Raw genomic sequence first — 19961 nt, forward strand, 5'->3', positions numbered from 1 at the left:
CTGTTTCATTATGGATGTCGCCTCAGTCAACACTGACGACCTGCACGACCGAGTCGCTTTAAACACAGGGTTTAATTAAGACGCCTATCGGTTTCCACGACGCGAGTGATGGCGAGGGATAAGAAGGAAAAAAAAAACACACATCCCGTTCTATATTGAGTCCCTTTTCGCTCAAGGAATTTTTACGGAGATTTTTCCAGATATTTGTGTGAGATTTCATTGAGCCACGAGGACGTTAGGAAAGTCAGGAGCTCTCTAAACAGGAAGATCTTCCACATCTTCCAAGCAGATCTTCATGGAGCTGGCTTTGTGCCCAGGCGCATCGTCACGCTGGAACGGTTTGGCGCTTGCGGTTCAATCAAAAACCCGTTTTTTTTGTTTGTTTTTTCGAAAAAAACGGGGGGGGGGGGGGGGGATGTCCCGATACTTTTGGTGTCCACTTACGCCGAATGGGTCCTTGACAATATCACGTGTTAGTGGAAGCTATTTGACTACAACGGACCCAATCCGACTTTCGACTCACTTCCTGTTATAACCTACGTTCTAGCAGCTATCAATGAAATTCAAGACTCCGCCCACTTTTCCTGTTATGGAGCTGGGTGTAACCATCAACCGCTACGGTATGTTTGAGTGTGGCATTAAAATGCCATAGCGGTTTGCACTGGTTTAGGCTTTAGTGTGTGTGTGTGTGTGTGTGTGTGTGTGTGTGTGTGTGTGTGTGTGTGTGTGTGTGTGTGTGTCCCCTACCTTGGCAGTCTGAGCGTAATATAGCGTCCTCCCACGCAATTTGAAGTAGCGTCTCTTCCAGCGCTGGAAAGAGTTCGTCTGTTTCATCAGCTTCCCCTCTTTCAACACCGTCTAACACACACACACACACACACACACACACACACACACACACACACACAAGGGGGTCAGGCATCAACACCGTGCACTGTACTTATTCGTCGTGTACTTCCTGGAAAACCAGGCACATCATTGCTGGGATTGTGTCGCGTCGCCGTGACAACGATTTCCACAATCCGTCTAAGGAAACGAGAAATCGCAAGTGGCGAATCTTTACAATTGGGCCGTGATGAACTTTTTATCTGTTTCGAGTTACGTCTGACGACGCAGAGAGTTTTTTCCGAAAAGCGCCAGTAATTATGATCTGAAATGATGTGTGTGTGTGTGTGTGTGTGTGTGTGTGTGTGTGTGTGTGTGTGTGTGTGTGTGTGTGTGATACTCGTTCCGTTCTCAAGCCTCTCAGCCTTATACTCAAGGCAGTTGTCATGGCTACACCATGTCTTAGGACATGTCAGATAACGTAATGGTTGACTGTTACAATGTAATAAACCAGAATCGAAAAAAAGTTCACCGATAGTAACACACACACACACACACACACACACAATTTTTACGGGGGGGAAAGAATAAATGTAACGAAGTTATTACACAAGCAACAGACCTGATCACCGCACATCTCCATGTCCATCCCTCTCTGAGCATGCGCTCATATCATACTGATGTGTATCTCGCTTGTTCTCGCACTTTATATGTTTCGCGCTCTTTAAACACACACACACAAACACACACACACAAACACACACACACAAACACACACACTTCAGCGTCTTTTTTTTTTTTTGGTTTCCGTTTCTGATAAAAAAAAAAAATTTTTTTTAAAAAGGTCACGCTAAAGCTTCTCAAAGTGTGTGTATAAGAACACGTGTGGTTTTCGGTCTCACTCGACCACCTCTGTGCACACTGCTGATTCTGCAGGTATATGAGCTGACATTCTGGTCACACACACACACACACACACACACACACACACACACACACACACACACACACAAACAAACATCCCTTTCATCTCAGTCTCAAACCGCTGGAACATGGACTGATCAACCAGAAACGACCTTTTCGTCACACACACACACACACACACACACACACACACACACACACACACACACAGACACACAAACTATATGCATAAACGAACACGTTAATAAAGTTTTAATAACAAATATCGAAATTAAAACCTTTAGGGCGACTCACATTTATTTCGTCTTTTCATTACTCAGAGGTCATTTCGAATCACTAAACATTTTTACGCCAAGCACCGAAATCCAGCGATTAAAACCGTCCGTGTGGAAACATTGCAAAAATTCCGCTTGGTGTCCTGACGATTTAAGTTCAAACACCACAATTACATTAAAACGTTTAGTAATATGGTAATAATAAACATACATTTGCATAAAGCATCAATATTTTGTTTATGCCCATGTTGATTAGAGTATAAAATTAAATTTAAATTAATTAAATAGGATACATTTAAAACAGATAAAAATGTGCGATTAAGTTACAATCACGAGTAAACTATATACAAATAAATAAATAAATAAATATATACATACATACATACATATGACATACACATTTTATATATATATATATATATTTATATTTATATATATTTATATACATACAAACTTATTAAACGTAAATAAACTTTTTTTAATTTTTTTTATATAAAAACCAGGGTCCAAAAGGAAACATGGTTATTGTGTATTTTCCGCTCTTTCCCCGCGGAACCGTTATTTTTTAGCGGGATGGTGGCTGAGGGCTAAGCGCCGGACTGCAGCACATCTTCCGCCTCACCACCACAGGAAAGCCCGAGGCTGCTGCGGCCCTCCTGGGTCTCATGGCTTCTGAGTAACGGTCATTAAGCCGAAGCCGCATCACACACAGGCGACCACGTCGCAGCGGCGGCTTGCTTACCTTACTGCGGATCTGGCCGGAAGTGGAGACTTTGCGGATGAGCTTCTGTGGCGCACCGGGCTCGTGCTCCGCATCGCTGTCCGAGGACTCGTCCAGGGCGCGGGGTCCGTCCGCCGCCACCGCCGCTGCCATCCTCACACACTCTCCCCCACTAGAGGAGAGCCGCGCGCTCCTGCGGTCCGCACACAGGAACCACAGCGCCTACTTCCGGTCAATACGAGGACTACAGGAAAGGAGACAAAGGAACACAGCGCCTACTTCCGGTCAACACTAGGACTGCAGGAAGAAGTAGAAAAAATAAATAAATAAATAAATAAATAAATAAATAAATAAATAAATAAATAAATAAAAGAGAGAAGCACAGCGCCCACTTCCGGTCAACACAAGTATGCAGAAAGGAGTCACACAGTCCAAACGCCCACCTTCGGTACATAAGGGTACTACAGAAAGGTGTGAGAGAAGCAAAGGACCCACTTCCGGTCAATTTCTGCATTCGCGTGTGGTGACCTTAATTAATTTGATTATCTTAAGAATTCAGGAAAACGTCTCCTAACAAGAAAACAACTCACCATTGTGCCAAACCACAAAATCTAACAACTTAAATGGCACCATAAATGCTGCTACTGTGGTCCTGCTGTAACCACACACCCTATTTACTATATGGGTCGCAGAAACACTTCAATAATACATTCTGGATGTCCCAAAACACGTCGTATAATGCCGTTTGAGACATGTCCCAAAACACATGCCCATAAAGACCACATGTGGACTACAAAGGCCACATGAACACATGATTCTATATACGCTATGGACGTGTCTCAAACCACACACCAGATCCACATATACACCATTATTAATACACTCTGGATGTGTTCCAAACCACACACCGTATCTAATGCATAAGACACATAAAGACCATCATAATACACTATGGACGTGTCCCAAACCACACACCAGATCCACTACACATGCCACATAAACACATCATTATGAATACACTATGGACGTGTCCCAAACCACATCCAAAACACAAGCCAAATAAAGACCATCATTAATGCAACACAGACATTCATTCCAAAACCAATTACTAAATATGGATGTGTCCCAAACCACACACCCTGTTATACACAAGCTATAGAAACATCACCACAGATGTGCGTGCGTGAGTGTGTGTTATATAATATGATAGAAAGGTGTGTGTGTGAAACTTTAGCTGGGTGGGGTTCGGGGACATGACCCTGCAATGCATGATGGGCAACAAAGCTGCGTGGGAGACACAAAATACAGTTGTATAACCCTGAAAACAGGTCAGGATTGTGTGTGTGTGTGTGTGTGTGTGTGTGTGTGTGTGTGTGTGTGTGTGTGTGTGTGTGTGTGTGTGGTGGCTTCCCCAAAAGCATCTTTTCTATTACATTTATCATTGAGTTATCTATACACACACATAGGAACAGTGTGGGAGGGGGGGGGTAGTGTACAGGTGTTTATAAGTACAGACAGTCGAACACACTTTCAGATGTTCAACTGAGGAAGAAGATGAAAAGGAAAATGCTTCATCACTGGAACTTGGTGAGTCAAACTACCTGTGTTTATGAGGGCCACAGCAAAATCAAAGCCAATACTATAGGTACCCGTGAAGCAGATTTGTGTTTTTGTGTGTTTGTATATAGGTAGCGCAATGTATGTATCCCTTCGCTTTCTGGTTGGTATGTAGCCAGGGTATGTCAGTCCCGAATGATCGTAGTCTTTTCCAAACCAATGACAGCTGGGTGCTGTATCCATGGGACGAGATTGACTTTTCATACTGTGATATGATTCTGGAGGCTCCAGTCCCCCTTCCCCCTGCCGATCAAGTGCCCTGGTTCTGTACATGCAGAATGTGTGATAGCAGTAAAGGGGAGAAAGGAGGCATAGGGGACCGTGGATTACCAGGTAACACACACACACATACACACACACTCATGACTGACTGAAGGGACATACACACACATTCCTAGGATCTCTCTGGACTCAAATGTTATCAGACCACTAATGCCATTTACATTTACAAATCAGGCTCTTTATACTAATGATACTGCAAAATATTACCCACTTTTTGACATCCTTTAATCAAAACACATTAGCTACAATCAGTGTTTTTAAACAAGTATAATGGCTTCGTTGTGGGGACCTTTTAAAAAGGTGTTAGGTTGTCCCGCAGAGTTTAGCTTTGTCAACTCTAAATTGGACAGCGCTAATATTTATTATTATTTGAATAGCCAATGTGTGCTCCAAATACTATTTAATTCATTGGACAAACGCTTAGGTTGATTTTCTTGGCAATTTTATTTGGGGGTAGTTCTAACCTCTAAGGCTGCAACATTTTCCTTGCACAGATGCCGTTTAATAAAAAGTTTTAATTAATAGTTAGCAAAGTGCGGTTGTAGGCAAGGCATATAAAATGCTTACACTTTTGCTATTACAGTAGGGTCTCAGTCCTTCAGGGCACTTGGTCCCGTAGGCGCTTCACTGTTTGTCTTTTGGATCCATAGCATATAAACAATTAAACCTTTACTCTTAGGGCTGTGAACTCTTTAGGATCCTTGGTTCTTTTCATCTTTTAGCCTTTAGGGCCTTTAGGGAATTCAGTCATATATTTTTTAAGACTTTTTTTTACCTATTCTTACCGTCCTACCGTCCATCTTTGTATATGACCCTCTTAAACATTACAAACCATGGCATCTGGACCACATACACCTTTTTCCTTAGGCTTGAGTCCTCTTAGCCTTTTACATACTTTTTGTTATTAAAGACTATAACATATGAACGAATAAACCTTTTCCTTTGGGGCTGTGAACTCTTTATGGGTAATTGTACTTTTTGTCTTTTAGACTTTAGGGCCTTTTATTCCTATATAGATAGCATTCATAGCTGTATTTACCCTCAGCATATTCTGAGAACTGTCTGTCATGTTACAGTTGTGTTGACACCATATTATGTGAAATGAATGGTAAAAGAAGTGAAGACACTCACGAGCGTGACGGCATGGATGGTCGCATTAGCATGAAATTTTACATTTTACTTTATAAGTCGACTTTATCCAACAAAGTGTATAGAGGTGGAGCTAAAAGGCTTTATGGACTACAGGACTGCTACATCACTTTCTAAATGTAGGCAAGGTCTATTTCCTTTGCATCAATATCAGCAGGCAGTTTAAGGGCATTGTGGAAAATGTAGGTTTGGGAATTAGCAGGGGTCCGTGAAGCATAGAAATCACAACCCATATTATCTATGAAGTTATATTTATAGGTCCATTAAGCTCTGTTAGTGATCAGATTAAACTATAATCAATTGCACAGTTAAAGCAAGTGTGTGTTTTTTTAACAGGAAGTCCTGGACCTCAAGGATTAAGGGGGCTGACAGGACCTCGTGGTACACAGGGATTTGCAGGACCTATAGGACTAAAGGGTAAGATGGAAACCCACACACATAACAAAAAGACACAAATTGACCACAATATAATTAAGCAAACAAATCCTTTCACAACCCCAGGTGAGAAGGGTGATGAAGGACTGAAAGGAGAACGAGGTCCACTGGGAACAATAGGCTCTAAAGGAGAGCAAGGATTCAAAGGTCAGTTAAAATTAACTCCTGCTTGAATCTGTATAGCTCACTTTGTACATGTGACTTTATTATACCCATATGTGAGTTTCAGGCGATAAAGGGGATGGTGGTATGGATGGTGTTGACGGAGAGCCAGGTCCAAAGGGAGAGGATGGTCAGTGTCCACTGAGCTGTGATTCATTTCCTGGTCATCCAGGTGAACCGGGTCTTCCTGGTCCAGTAGGATTACCTGGGTTGCATGGGCAGGTTGGAGCTCCGGGGGCTCCAGGTCTGAAAGGTGATCCAGGCCTAGATGGCACACCAGGCACACCTGGGCTCCCAGGGTATAAAGGTGAACAAGGCAAAGAGGCAAACTGTTCATGTAAGGATGGACAAAAAGGTGAAGTGGGACCTGTAGGATCTAAGGGAACTAAGGGAGAGCTTGGGCCAAAGGGTTCTCAGGGTCTTGCAGGAAACACAGGTCCTAATGGAGAGCCGGGGGAGATGGGACTAATGGGAATTCCTGGTCCATGCAGCCCAGCCATACAGTCTGCATTCTCTGCCGCACTAAGATCAGCGTATCCAGCTGCCAATCAGCCAATAGCGTTCGGGCGCATCATCTATAACCTGCAGCAGCACTACAATGCAATCACAGGCGTGTACACAGCACCAGTCAATGGCACCTATGCCTTCAGCTTCCACGTCACCACCTCCACTCGCACCCTGAAGGTTGGACTCTTCTGGAACTTTCAGCCCATAGTGAAGAGCACACAGGCTTTAGAATTAGGCTCTGCCTCCCAGAAAGTGGTGCTACATCTGACTTTGGGGGATCAGGTGTGGCTCCAAGTAAAGGACAATTTCAATAATGGAATGTTCACTAGTTCTGAAGTCAGTAGCACCTTCAGTGGCTTCCTGCTTTATCCTGACAATTGTGACGACATCATGGGGCGAGAGATAACTCTACCAAACATTAACGGAGTGTATACATGGGGGGATCCCTAATGTCTAGACCCCAAATACATAACCATCACAAACCCAAAGCTATGCACTAAGAAAAAAAAATGCAAACTGGAAGATTCTGTGAAATGTATAGCATGTCCAACTAGAGACACCTTAAAACCCTGCCTAGAACCCTAAACACTAACTTTGCTCCCTGCCCCCTAATTGGTCAATCTTGAAACCTGACTTTTACACCTCTTAAAACATGAACACATTAAATCTGAAGGCTAGACATATTGTAAAGCCCATTTCAACCCCTAATTGCAAAACCTGCTCCCTACACCCGAACCCCCTCCCCAAACCCAAACATTAGAATTAAAAACTTTTTGATTAAAAGCATTAAAAGTGTGTGTCGCTCTTATGCGTTATTGACTATATCTCTTATATATATATATTTGGGATGTAACACAATATGAATATAATATTTGTATCATTATATCCATTTGAGACTAGGATCCTGTGGGTTGCAGCTTAGGTGGGCAAACTGGAAAATGGCTTGTAATGTAAAATTCTTTGGGCATGAACAAAAGTAGGTTCTTGCTAATGCACAGAAAAAAGCCAACTTGGAGAAAGTTGGCTTTGAATTGGATTTCATGGCTTTCGGATTCAAACAGGATTTAATCTTAGGATGTAGTAGTTTTTGAAATTGTGGTAAGGGGTAGCTCAGTGGCTAAGATTGTTAACTTCTGCTCGAAAGGTTGTGAGTTTAAATGCACTTGTGGTCCTCCATTATAGACCATTTTCTGTACTATTTATAAACCAGAGATCCAGATATTAGCAACAGGTTCAAACTTTGATGGGTCAAAACATTTCTAGATATATTTAAGTTCAAACTTGCAAGGGTCTTAGGAAGTGCAAGGAACTAGGGAAGAAGTAACTGAGTGGCTAAAATGTTGGTATTCTGATCGGAAGGTTGTAAATTCAAATCCCAACACCACCAAACTGCCACTGCTGGGTCCTTGTGCAAGGCCCTTAGCCATCAACTGCTCAGTTGTATAACAAAATAACAAAATGTAAGTCGCTCTGGATGACGGAATTTACCAAATGCCTGAAGTGTAAATGTAGTAGATCGGTGGGTAAATGTTGGACATCTGATGAAAAGGTGGGGTATTCAAATCACAGCACCACCAAGCTGCCACCCACAAATGATCTGGACAAGGGCGTCCACCATAAATGTGAAGTAAATGCAGTTCTAGTATTCGGTTAGTCCTTGACAATGCCATACCCTATTTAAATGACCTTTATTCTGTTTAACATTTTGCTATGTTAAATATTGTACCTGGAACAAAGAGTCCATGCAAGTGCCATCTGATCCATCAGTGTGTGTGATCCGGTAAACAGTAGCAGGTGTTGCCTTTGTTAGATCTGTGCAGAGATAAGAGTGTATCACAGCATCGCTGTGTGTGTGTTGGGGTGGGTCTATACTCTTGGGCATGTTTTAAAAGGTGTGTGTGTGTGTGTGTGTGTGTGTGTGTGTGTACAGTGTGTTTTACACCAATATTTCACTACAAAACACACATCCAGCATCAGTTACACACTACGTTTTATTCATTATTTAGCAAACACGTTGCTGAGGAAACACAGATTGCTAGCAGATAACTAGCACTTTATCCAGCTTATATACGTTTATGCTAACACTGTATAGCAAATACAGGATGTGGGGGAAAAGAGATGACCGGAGGCTCACGAGTCCTCGTTGGATTCGTCGTCGTCGCCGACCACACCTTTGAGATAGGAGCGCTTGAACTCCTCAAACACCATGTCCATGTCCTCACTACACACACACACAAAAGAAAGCAATCAGGCATGGGTGCTAACAATTAATATAATGCTGTACGGCCATCTACAGTCGTAGACGTGCCGTGTCTGAAGATCGGTATGTGCTTCTTTCTGAACATACAAATCCACATCCACTTAACTACATTCTTCGCAGGGGGTTAAATAAAAATGCATTTATATACGTCTCAAGTTTCAATGCATTCAATGCATTAAAAAGATATTTTAATCACCATTTCGCTACCTTTTTGCTATATTGACTCAGAATTCAATACATACTGAATTTTGCTACATATTTCCCACGGCGTTAAGATAAAAATGCAATCCTAAGTGTCCTAACCGTCATAAATGCGACAAATAACATTTAACTGATCATTTTGCTACCATTTATGCTTGGACGTGTTACACATCAAATCAATGTGGGTAACACATTTTTATTTTTATTTTAATTTTGCAACTTATAAAGCATCAAAATTAGTATGTAATTTACATGACAACTACTGTTATAAATAAATAGCAAATGTAAATGATATCATTTATTTTTTATTTTCCTTTCGCACCAAAATGTAGCCATCTATATTCTTCCATAATATACAACCTATTGGGCTGTTTTATCTGGTCCATCGAGTATTTCGAAAACTGTCCTGAAGGCCACATTCGTTTTGCATTTTCCCTGCAATACCATGTGTTTCAGGTGATTTTAATAGATGGCGCACTCCAAACACTACCAACTTTTGCTAAAGCCAAGGCCTGGCCCTATTTGTCAAATTTTTAATTCCAGTGTGGCCCTTGAGCCAAAACGTTTGCCCACCCTTGAGCTAGCCAATTACTTAAATACCACACAAAATCTGTGGTAAAAAATTTAGCATAATTAATACCAAATAATCAAACATTTGTGTATGTGCGTTATGGCTTTCAATCCTCTCGAAAGTGATCTCAGTGCCATGTAAGCTAGTTGGCTAATACCAAGCACCACTTAATAGTCATGAATCATACTATTACTATAGACTATAGAACTACTAAAAAAAAAAAATGCTTACCCATCTTTAACTGTTAAATCCCGTTGGAGAAAAAAAGAGAGGAAAGAAAGAAGAAGAAAAAAAATATTTCAGTCAGTAATGAAAAAGCGAGCACCTCAGCTACTCCTAACTACAATGCAGCTTTACTAGAACCTGACAGAAATTATTGCTAATGAGAAAGCTAACAGAATGGTTTACCACAGATTTCAAATAAGAACATCCATCAAGCGAAAAGAAAGGCAAAGGGTTATAGGGAAGTGCGACAGGAAATGGTGGACAAGTTAACAGGAAGGCTAGCGAGAAGTAATGTTTCATTCTCTAGAATGGACGGAATCAGATTCCCCACAATGTCAAGAAAACATTTAGATTATATATTTATTTTGGATTTTTTATGATATGTGAATTCTGGTGCTAATTACTTGGCTGCTGCTGTATTTATGTGATTCCTGTGACGAGTAAGACTCAAACCATAGCAGATAGAATGCTAACATCTTTGCCCATAGCCTTTAGGAATCAGTCTTTTAACTGCAGTATCCTCAGCGCTTTACATTTAGCCTTTAAGGCCATTAAATTTAGCCGTTAGGGCCCTTAAACTGTGGACCAAGAGGTAATTCTTACAACTTTGCCTTTAGGGCCTTTAAGCTTTTATCATTTGCTGTAAAACATTGTAAGCCAAAGCATATAAAATGCTCACACTTTTGCTATTAGTCTCAGTCCTTCAGGGCACTTGGTCCCGTAGTTCCTTAAAGCTTCACTGTTTGTCATTAAGAACCATAGCATATGAAAGATTAAACCTTTACCCTTAGGGCTGTAAACGTTTAGGATCCTTGGTTCTTTTAGTTTTTTGGGCTTTAGGCCTTCAGTAGCCTTCAGGGAATTCAGTCATTTATTTTAAGCCTTTTTTTTTTTTTTTTTTAAACCTATTCTTACCATCCTTACCATATTTATGGACATGACCCTCTTAGATATTACAAACCATGGTATCTGGACCACATACACCTTTGTGCTTCGCCTTGAGTCCTCTTAGACTTTTTTTTGTATATTTATTTTGTCATTAAAGACCATAGCATCTGAACGAATAAACCTTTACCTTTAGGGCTGTAAGCTCTTTATGGTCTTTTGTACTTTTTGTCTTTTAGCCTTTAGGGCCTTTTATTTCCTAATTAGCCATATTTTACCCTCAGCATGTTCTAAGAACTGTCTGTCATGTTACAGTTGTGTTGACACCATAATATATGAAATTAATTGTAAAAGTAATGAAGACACTTAGGAGCATGACGGCATGGGCGGTCTCATTAGCATGAAATTTGACATTTTACTTTAGAAGTCGACTTTATCCAACAAAGTGTATAGAGGAGGAGCTGAAAGACTTTATGGACTACAGGACTGCTACATCACTTTCTAAATGTAGGCAAGATTTATTTCCTTTGTATCACTATCAGCAGGCAGTCCAAGGGCATTGTGGATAATGTAGCTAAATGTAAATAGAGGTGATGAAGGCATTTTTTGTCTTAGTCCTTTGGAGTCCTCAGTCTGTCACCATTGGCATCCCATAGGGACCATAGCCTGTGAAATATTTAACACCTTTTTGCTTTACATTTCATGTCCCACTTACAGGGGACCATTGCAAACATTGCCTTTCAAATACTTACATTTTGGCTTGTAGACTTTAGTGCATTCTGCCTTTTTTTTTTTTGCCTTCTCCTTATGTCCTTACTCTTTATTTTCTTGGACATAACTCCAGTTACATTACAGACTATGGAATCTGGACTAATTACACCTTCGTCTTTAGCCTTGAAGGTCCTTGGACATTATGTACTATTGAAGTTAGAAGGCTAACATCCTTCCACCTAGCTTAGTTTTTAGAATCTTTAATCTCTTACTTGTAGTATTGTTAACTCTTAGAGCTTCATTATTAGCTTACATTTTTGCCCTCAACCCTTTAGGGCTGTTAATGCAGAGCCACAATTCTTTAGGTTGGTATTCTTTTTTTTATTTTAACATTAGCTCACCTTCCACAGGTTTAGGATGCATGAGTAGAAATGGCACCTCCACAGCAACCTCACTACACACACACAAACAGATTGTATACAGTATAAAGGTTCAGGTTTATTTTGAAGAATATTCAATCATAACATTCGTATGATTGTGTAGAATTTGGTCCATACCTTGAACCGATCATGCTGTAAAGGCCAAAACAGAAAATCGATTTACTCTCAATAAAAATTCTATAACATTAAAATAAACTATGCGTGATACATTTTGAATGCTGCAACGCGCACACACACACACACACACACACACACACACACACACACACACACACACACACTTACCCAGCTGCTGTTCCTCTGACCACCACTCTATAGGACACCAGTATCCCCAAAATCTCCTTCAGCACCTCCGCCTTCACTCTGCACACACAGGTACATACTTAGGTTTTTCCTCCCCCATAAGCCTTTAGGGCTTTTAACCTTTCCAGAGCAAAATCCTTCAGTATTAAAATTTAAGGTCCATACACTTTTATATCCTTTACATTTGAGACCAAAGGCTTTAGAATGCTAAAATCTGTGCCCTTTGCCTTTAGGGCCTGTTTTTTTTTTCTTTTGTCTTAAACCAAATTTTGTCTCAGTCCTTCACCTTTGCCCTTTAATAAAAACAGCCTGTGGAATATTTAACACATATTTGCTTAACTTTTTTAACCTATTTAAAGAGCATCATAGCATCCGTAACCTTTTAAACATTTACATTTTGGCTTGTAGCCTTTAGGGCATTTAGAAATTTATTAATTTTTTCTTACGTCCTTAACGATTTTTGGACACGACACTCTTAGACATTACAGACCATGGCATCTGGACCCTTTGTCTTTAGCCTTGAGGGCTCTTCATTTTTATGGACTGTGCTATAACAAACAAAATGCACCTACCCTGTAGAATCCAAAGTCTTTTACCTTTAGTATTTAAAACCCTTAGAGAGTCTTAGTCTTTAGCAAATGAAGCCTTCAGATCACCGTGTAATGCTTATGGCTTTATGGCCCTTAATCTTTTACCTATTGCTGTTAGACTATTTAGACACATTAGCCTTCAGGCACGAATTTCTTTAGGGCAAATGTTCCTTTAGGGTCCTAGATCTTTATTGCCTTTATTGACAATAGCAAAAAGAACATTTAATTCTTTGTATTTAAGTCCTTGAGTTCCTTAAGATAATTTTGTTTATTAGCCTTTAGGGCCTTTAATTCTTTATAGCTAGCCTTTATGATTTTTGGTCTCTTTCTTAGCCTCTTGATGAAATATGATGCCCTCACATGCTAGAGGAAGCCAGGTTGGTGTCCTCATGCTTCAGCTTCCCATCCAGTGCTAAGCCCCGCCTCTCACGGTTGTTCTGCAGTAAGGGGTACATAGTGTACACTTTCTTCAGGCTGGTCCCAGATGGCACCAGGTCTCTACGGCAAACATCAACAATGATGTCATTCATTGAGGTTATGAGATGAGATGCAAATTGAGTGCACATGCAAATGTGTGTGTGTGTGTGTGTGTGTGTGTGTGTGTGTGTGTGTGTGTGTGTGTGTGTGTGTGTGTGTGTGTGTGTGTGTGAGAGAGAATGTGTCTTACGTGGTCTCCTCACAGGCTACAGATTTTGTGTATTTATCATTAGAGTACAGCACCACGTTAGTCACCTGTTCAACTATGAGAAAAAAAAAAAAAGAGAGACAAAGAAAATAAACCGTTTTGTGTGTGTGTGTGTGTGTGTGTGTGTGTGTGTGTGTGTGTGTGTGTGTGTGTGTGTGTGTGTGTGTGTGTTTGTGTGTGTGTGTGTGTGTGTGTGTGTGTGTGTTGGGGGGGCTTGTTACCTGATAGTGTGAGGTTCTTTACATCCTTGCTGGAGCTATTATCAATGTCCACACTGACATTGATGGGCTCACCATGATAATATGTCTGTGTGAGATAGATAGATAGATAGATAGATAGATAGATAGATAGATAGATAGATAGATAGATAGATAGATAGATAGATAGATAGATAGATAGATAGATAGATAGATAGATAGATAGATAGATAGATAGATAGATAGATAGCGAAAGAATAAGAAGGAGAAGGATAAAACAAGTAAAGGAGAAAGAAAAAACATGAAAAAAGAGACAAAAAGGAGACAGAGATAGAGATTAAAAAAGTGGATGGATGGATGGATGGATGGATGGATGGATGGATAAAACATGATTAAAATGAAGGTGATTACTGAAGATTTAAATAAAAGCATCTTTTTTGCCTCAGGTTTCAGTCTAAACAGCGCCGATCCTGGACCCAACTGCAGAAACAGCTGTGCGAGTATTAGCAAGTTAGCGTAGCCACTAAACAGGAAGTCCCACCTCTTTCTCGAGAGCGACACACATGTGCAGCGGTTTGTCCGACACTGTGAACTCGCACGTCGTCTCGTTAGACGGGGGAGGGCCGCCTTTATCAGGGGCGTACTGCACCTTCCTTATAGCTAAACGCACTGAGCTTCTACAAAAAGAGAGAGAGAGAGAGAGAGAGAGAGAGAGAGAGAGAGAGAGAGAGAGAGAGAGAGAGAGATATTAGGGTTATATATCATATTTAGGTGATTGCTCATATACACTATATGTGCAAAGGTTTGTGGACACCTGACGGTTTGGGATGTCCTCCGATTTAACATTCCACATTAAGTACCCATTTGCTCTTATAATAAGTTTCACTTTTCTGGGAAGATGTTTCACCATATTTTGTGGAGACACAAGGATGTTGGTAAAGTCAAGTATTGATGTAGGTGAGGGTAAAGAGGCCTGGGGTGATGTTCACTTTCATATTGTTCAACAGGGTTGACGGTCAGAGGTGTAGAGATCTTCCAACCCATGGAATGCACATCTTCATGGAGTTGGATCAGTGCACAGGGGTATAAAAACAGGTTCGGGTCTCGAACGAAAACTTTATTTCTACACTTTAATTTTACACATCGGTCGTTTTTTTTTTAATGTTCCCTTCCTTTTTTCACCAACAGATGTCGCCATTGCATCACTGTGTCCCTTATGCACTACTTATTGTTTGCACCTGTATCCAATTACTTTAGTGTGTATTTAAGTTTTCCCTTTGTCTCCGTTTCTTTGCTTGGTTGTTGAACTTACGGTGTCTTCCTCTTGCATTTTGATTTTCCTGTGTCGCCCAGTATAAGTTGTTGTCTTCGAGCTATTATCAGTAAACAACTTGTCAAGTTCTTCAAAAGACTTTTTCCCGTTAAAAGTTGTGGATTTACTTTTTGACATTTTCTGCCATCCTGCTGTATGTTTCGGGTCTCAATTTGTCGATTCCCACCCTTCCCTGTTGCGATTTGCCTGGAATTGGCTTTTTCTCCACTTTTGCATACTTCTGAACTTTAGAAATAAATTAAATAAATTATAAATAGATGGAACCTGTTCGAGGATGAGGAGATGTATAATTATGCTCATACAGTGTATGTATGTATGGATCTGGTTGTTACCTCTTATGAGCTTTTTCATCCTGGTTCTCAGCACAGAAAGCCTTTACCTCAAACTCCACTGCACAGTTCTACACACACACACACACACACACACACACACACACACACACACACACACACACACACACACACACAAATGCACACACTTTTTTCAGTGGGCACTTAATATCAATTAGTGAAAATCTAAGCTTATCAGGACCCAACACACTGACACAAAAACACAATACACAAATTGACAACAATAATACACAAAACAACAACAATAAAACACAAAACAGTCCGCAGCTGCTCCGTAAACTCTAATGACAAAAAGTCGCACAATGTGAATGACGTGATTGTGCGTGTGTGCGTTTTATTGTTGTAGCTGTGTTGTATTATATAAATGAGTTATGTTGTTTATGTGTGTGTGTTACTGTAGTGTTGTAAGGTTGTAGGTGTGTGCATTCTCAGTATTGTTGTGTTGTAATGATTGTTGTGTTATTGCAGTGAATAGGTGTGTGTGTGTGTGTGTGTGTGTGTGTGTGTGTGTGTGTGTGTGTGTGTGTGTGTACTGTTCTTGTCGTTGTCATGGTTACCTTGCCCTCGTCAGTAGGTGCAGGCTGCAAACCCACAGAGCACGGCAGGTTATCAGGAAACTGAAACACACAATGTCAAGAACACACACATCACCTATTTGTACAACTACTCAGCTTCAGCCTTTAGGGCACGTTAAAAACAATCGGTTAAAACTAGTGATTTTTATGATTCCCTGTTAGCCTTTAGGGCATTTAGTGCTAGCCTCTAGGGCACATAAAATTGCTTAGTCTTTAAAACCTAGGTCATTTGCACTTTGCCTTTAGGGCATTTTACTCTTAATCCTTGAATTTTACCCGTAGGGCATTTTTGCTCTTCCACCTTTTCCGCTGGACCGTATTCCTAAACCATTATTCCTTCTGTTTTACAGTTTTTGGGCACTTTGTCCTTAATCGACAGCCTTTAGGGAAATACTGTAGTAATTAAGTATGTGTGTTGGTGATTAGGTGTTTTTGGCTGTTAGCCGTTAGAGCACCTGGTGTTTAGTCTTTTAAACTTTTAAACAATTAGTATTTTGCCTTTAGGGCATTGTCTTTATCAGTTTTATTTAGACGTTTTGGGCAATAAGGCTATCACCGATGGGCTTGCACATTCCCTCGAGGGCATTTTCTCTCTCCTACTTTGGTCTTTGCACTTTAATCCTTTGCTATTAGTCGTTCAATGTTAGACTTTTGGGCACTTAGTCCTTCACAGAAAGCTTTCAGGGTGCTTAACCTTTTTTACTCTAGGACTTAAGGCTGCTTAGTACTGCAATGCATTTATAGTGCTTGTTTTTCAGTTTTTAACCTTTAGGGCATATAAATCCTGGTTTTCAGACAAAGCTTTGTCCTCATAACCTAGTTATCTATCGTTTGCCTTTAGAGCAGTGTCTGTACTTCCCTTCCAAAACTTTTTAAAAGTTCCTTTTTGGCCTTTAGTTTTTTATTTATTACTTTTTAACCCTTACTATAAAACCCTCCCCTGGCCTTTAGGGCCTGTAAATAGCTCAAATTTCAATTGATTCAGATTTTGAGTCCTTCACTGTTACCTCAAAGAAGAAAGGATAGGCGTTGTTTCCGAGTTTACGCAACAGCCTTTCCTGCAGTTTGGTGTGGATGCTGCGGTCGAGGTCCTGCAGCGGGGGATACACCTGCCTCGTGCACACGTAGATATCTCTCCGAAACGCCCAGCCAAGTATATCTGCATCATCACGTCCATAACGGAACGTACATGACAACATGACGTATACTGACCCACACACACACACACACACACACACACACACACACACACACACACACACTGTTATGTTAATTTGTTCATTCAGTGTTCTATAACAAACACTATAAATCCAAGTCCAAGAGTGCAAATTTAAGTACCCCTGAAATCTAGTGCAAGGACAAAGGTATGAGAGAGAAAATGCCGATAAAGGACATGCAGATTCTAATAGTGAAGTAGTAAAGTCTAAAGAAAGAAAGTTAAAGGAAAACATTTTCTAAAGAAAAAGTGCTAATTGCTTAAGTTCTAAAGACTGAGCAATTTTATCTTCACCCTCTAGTGGTTAATGTTTAGTAACTTACCTTTCTTTCCTTTGATTTGCTGCGGATCCAGTAGCACTACACCATCTGACACACACACACACACACACACACACACACACACACACACACACACACACACACACACACAGTATTACACAGCTCAAGTAAAATATTAAGCAATTAATACAGGACAAAGTCATATCATTCACGTACCAAACAAATACAATACACCAACAAGTTCCTTTAGTGAGCACTTATTTTTTCACCCCCAGCCTTTGTGGCACCAATACTCTTTTATCCCTATCCTTTAGGGCTTTTTTATGCATTTACCTTTTGGAAATTTGAAGTACAATTACACCACACCTTAGCTAGCTAGTTCTCTCCGCCTCCAAGGCTGTGACAGACAGGTGGACTTACCAACAGGATCGATGGAGTCACAATGATCCACAAAGTCCCGCCTCCCCATGTAAATACCCACCTGGCATCACACAAACAAAAGGATACTCATAAGAACCAATGGATTTGCCATGGAGCAGCAAGCATGAACAGAAAAAGATGGAACGCGATTCTTACCGATTTGTCACGTGACAGCTTTTTGTAAATGACGTGCTTTGGACTCATGATGACCCTGAAAGAGGAAATTGACGCTTGAGGATCTTTTTCAATATGGCCACCATCACGTGATCATTATGCGTCAAAGACCGATGTTTTATACATACAACAATCTTGAACTGCCATTTTCTCTCAACTTACAGTGTGGTTTACAGACTCTATTGCCAAAAGTTTTGGGACACCTCACCTTTCCAGCAATATGCAGCAATTTCCTCCCAGAAAACAAATTTAGAAGCCGGCAATTGTATCGGACGCCTTTGGATGTGCATTAAATTTTCCCTTTACTTGGACTACGAGACCCAAACTGGAAGATCTCCTGCAATAGAACTCTCCCTAATTGAACACCTTTGGGATCAATTGATCACTCTAGGCCTCCTCACCTCACCTTCAGCTGTACCTGACTTTACTAAAACCCTTCACAAATCTCCACAAAATCTAGGGGAACATCTGGCCAGAAGAGTTAAGCTCATATAACAGAAAATGGGAACTAAATATTGAATGATTTGTACCAACCTTATGGTCAGGTGTCCACAAACTTTTGTATATGATATAATTTGATTATTCGGCTCAGGAGATTCTTTATCTGCCTCCTCCTTATCAGCAGAGTGTGTCTTAGCGTTAATCTCGAAACCGACATCATCGTAATAGCATTATAATGGCATTATGCACACACATACATGCAAGTAGGATTTCATAACTAAATGAGAGAAAGAGACAGAAAGAGAAGGGAGGACAGACAGACAGACAGACAGACAGACAGACAGACAGACAGACAGATAGATAGATAGATAGATAGATAGATAGATAGATAGATAGATAGATAGATAGATAGATAGATAGATAGATAGATAGAGAATGAGAAAAAGACAAACACAAAAAAAGAGAATGGATGGATGGATGGATGGATGGACAAACAGGGAGAAACTCACCTGTGTATGTGTGTCAGAAAGACCCCGAGTACTCAGACAGGTGAAAAGGTCTGTGTTAAGGTGGCCAGTGCGGGCAGCTGTATTTGTAACGTGTATATGAGAGAAGCTCCGCCTTTACACTGCTCTTATTGGACAAGCTCAATCTGTTGAGTCAGCAGGATTCCTTCTTTCCACCCACATCCTCTCACATTAACACACACACACACACACACACACTTGATCAGCGTCACGTTTCATAAAAGCATTATCCTAACCTGAACCTGTCCAAACCATGAAACCATGAAATGTGTCCAGACCGCCCCCGTGTCTAAACCCGTGTTGTCATAGTCAGCGTTCTGGACTCTCATTTAAGCACAGATTACACACACGGTGAATGTTATCTCCCCAATGGGTGGGGTGGGGGGGTCATCTGGGGCTCAGCATAATCGCAAACACACGTGTATGAAGCGTGTGATTATGCATTTGTGATAACGTCCCAGACAGAGGCATGCCATGAAGCATTTTGTCCAAGTAGTCACACCTCAAGGAGTAGGACTGACCCCCTCTCAGGTCAAAAACTATAGTGAGAGACAACAAAACAGGAACATATCAGTTCATCGACCTCTGTCATCAATTTCTTTTTTTTTTTATCAAGAAAGTGCTTAAACTTAAACTCTTATCGCGTGACAAAACATACTATATGGACAAACATTTGTGG

General features: G+C 40.7%; 3 protein-coding genes across 5 annotated transcripts in view; 1 reads left to right on the plus strand and 2 right to left on the minus strand.

The window, feature by feature from the left end:
• The window catches only part of dgkd (diacylglycerol kinase delta), an 18049-nt gene extending 15084 nt beyond the window's left edge, over positions 1 to 2965 (minus strand). Inside the window, exons 1-2 of the mRNA XM_083549006.1 lie at positions 2767 to 2965; positions 748 to 858 (exon numbers count right to left, since the gene is read on the minus strand). Coding sequence (XP_083405132.1) covers positions 748 to 858; positions 2767 to 2898 — 243 coding nt within the window. The 5' untranslated portion in view covers positions 2899 to 2965. The remainder of the gene's footprint in view (positions 1 to 747; positions 859 to 2766) is intronic.
• Positions 2966 to 4484: 1519 nt separating this feature from the next.
• On the plus strand, positions 4485 to 7631 carry LOC310730025 (uncharacterized protein; the record flags this gene model as incomplete). Its single annotated transcript, XM_083548767.1, has 4 exons — positions 4485 to 4695; positions 6130 to 6210; positions 6295 to 6375; positions 6458 to 7631. The coding sequence occupies 4 exons, from the start codon at positions 4485 to 4487 to the stop codon at positions 7345 to 7347; spliced, it is 1263 nt and encodes a 420-aa protein (XP_083404893.1). The 3' UTR covers positions 7348 to 7631.
• Positions 7632 to 8870: 1239 nt separating this feature from the next.
• Positions 8871 to 19443, minus strand: sagb (S-antigen; retina and pineal gland (arrestin) b). 3 transcript variants are annotated; one of them, XM_083548532.1, is made up of 15 exons: positions 19265 to 19443; positions 18297 to 18351; positions 18141 to 18201; positions 17763 to 17807; positions 17231 to 17430; positions 16206 to 16265; positions 15631 to 15698; positions 14507 to 14642; positions 13990 to 14074; positions 13751 to 13823; positions 13444 to 13581; positions 12476 to 12553; positions 12308 to 12322; positions 12152 to 12204; positions 8871 to 9118 (listed from the first exon to the last, which is right to left on the minus strand). In XM_083548532.1, exons 2-15 carry the CDS (start codon positions 18342 to 18344, stop codon positions 8976 to 8978), a joined length of 1203 nt encoding a protein of 400 aa, XP_083404658.1. In that variant the 5' UTR covers positions 18345 to 18351; positions 19265 to 19443; the 3' UTR covers positions 8871 to 8975. The 3 variants fall into 3 exon arrangements, with proteins under 3 accessions (XP_083404658.1, XP_083404659.1, XP_083404660.1); XM_083548533.1 differs by having other exon boundaries at positions 12142 to 12204; positions 19265 to 19439; XM_083548534.1 differs by lacking the exon at positions 8871 to 9118 and adding an exon at positions 11653 to 11705 and having other exon boundaries at positions 19265 to 19441.
• Between the last annotated feature and the right edge of the window lie 518 nt (positions 19444 to 19961).

Source organism: Silurus aristotelis, assembly GCF_946808225.1.
Source record: "Silurus aristotelis genome assembly, chromosome: 8".
NCBI classification, from domain to species: Eukaryota; Metazoa; Chordata; class Actinopteri; order Siluriformes; family Siluridae; genus Silurus; species Silurus aristotelis.

What these genes read in the sequence shown, in the direction of transcription:
- sagb (XM_083548532.1), bottom strand. Translation starts at nt 18,344, where the DNA reads ATGAGTCCAAAGCACGTCATTTACAAAAAGCTGTCACGTGACAAATCG. An exon ending in CCTATCCTTTCTTCTTTGAG is followed by an intron (nt 16,266 to 17,230) that starts GTAACAGTGAAG and finishes TGTGTGTTTCAG; the next exon opens with TTTCCTGATAACCTGCCGTG. An exon ending in GATGAAAAAGCTCATAAGAG is followed by an intron (nt 14,643 to 15,630) that starts GTAACAACCAGA and finishes CTCTTTTTGTAG; the next exon opens with AAGCTCAGTGCGTTTAGCTA.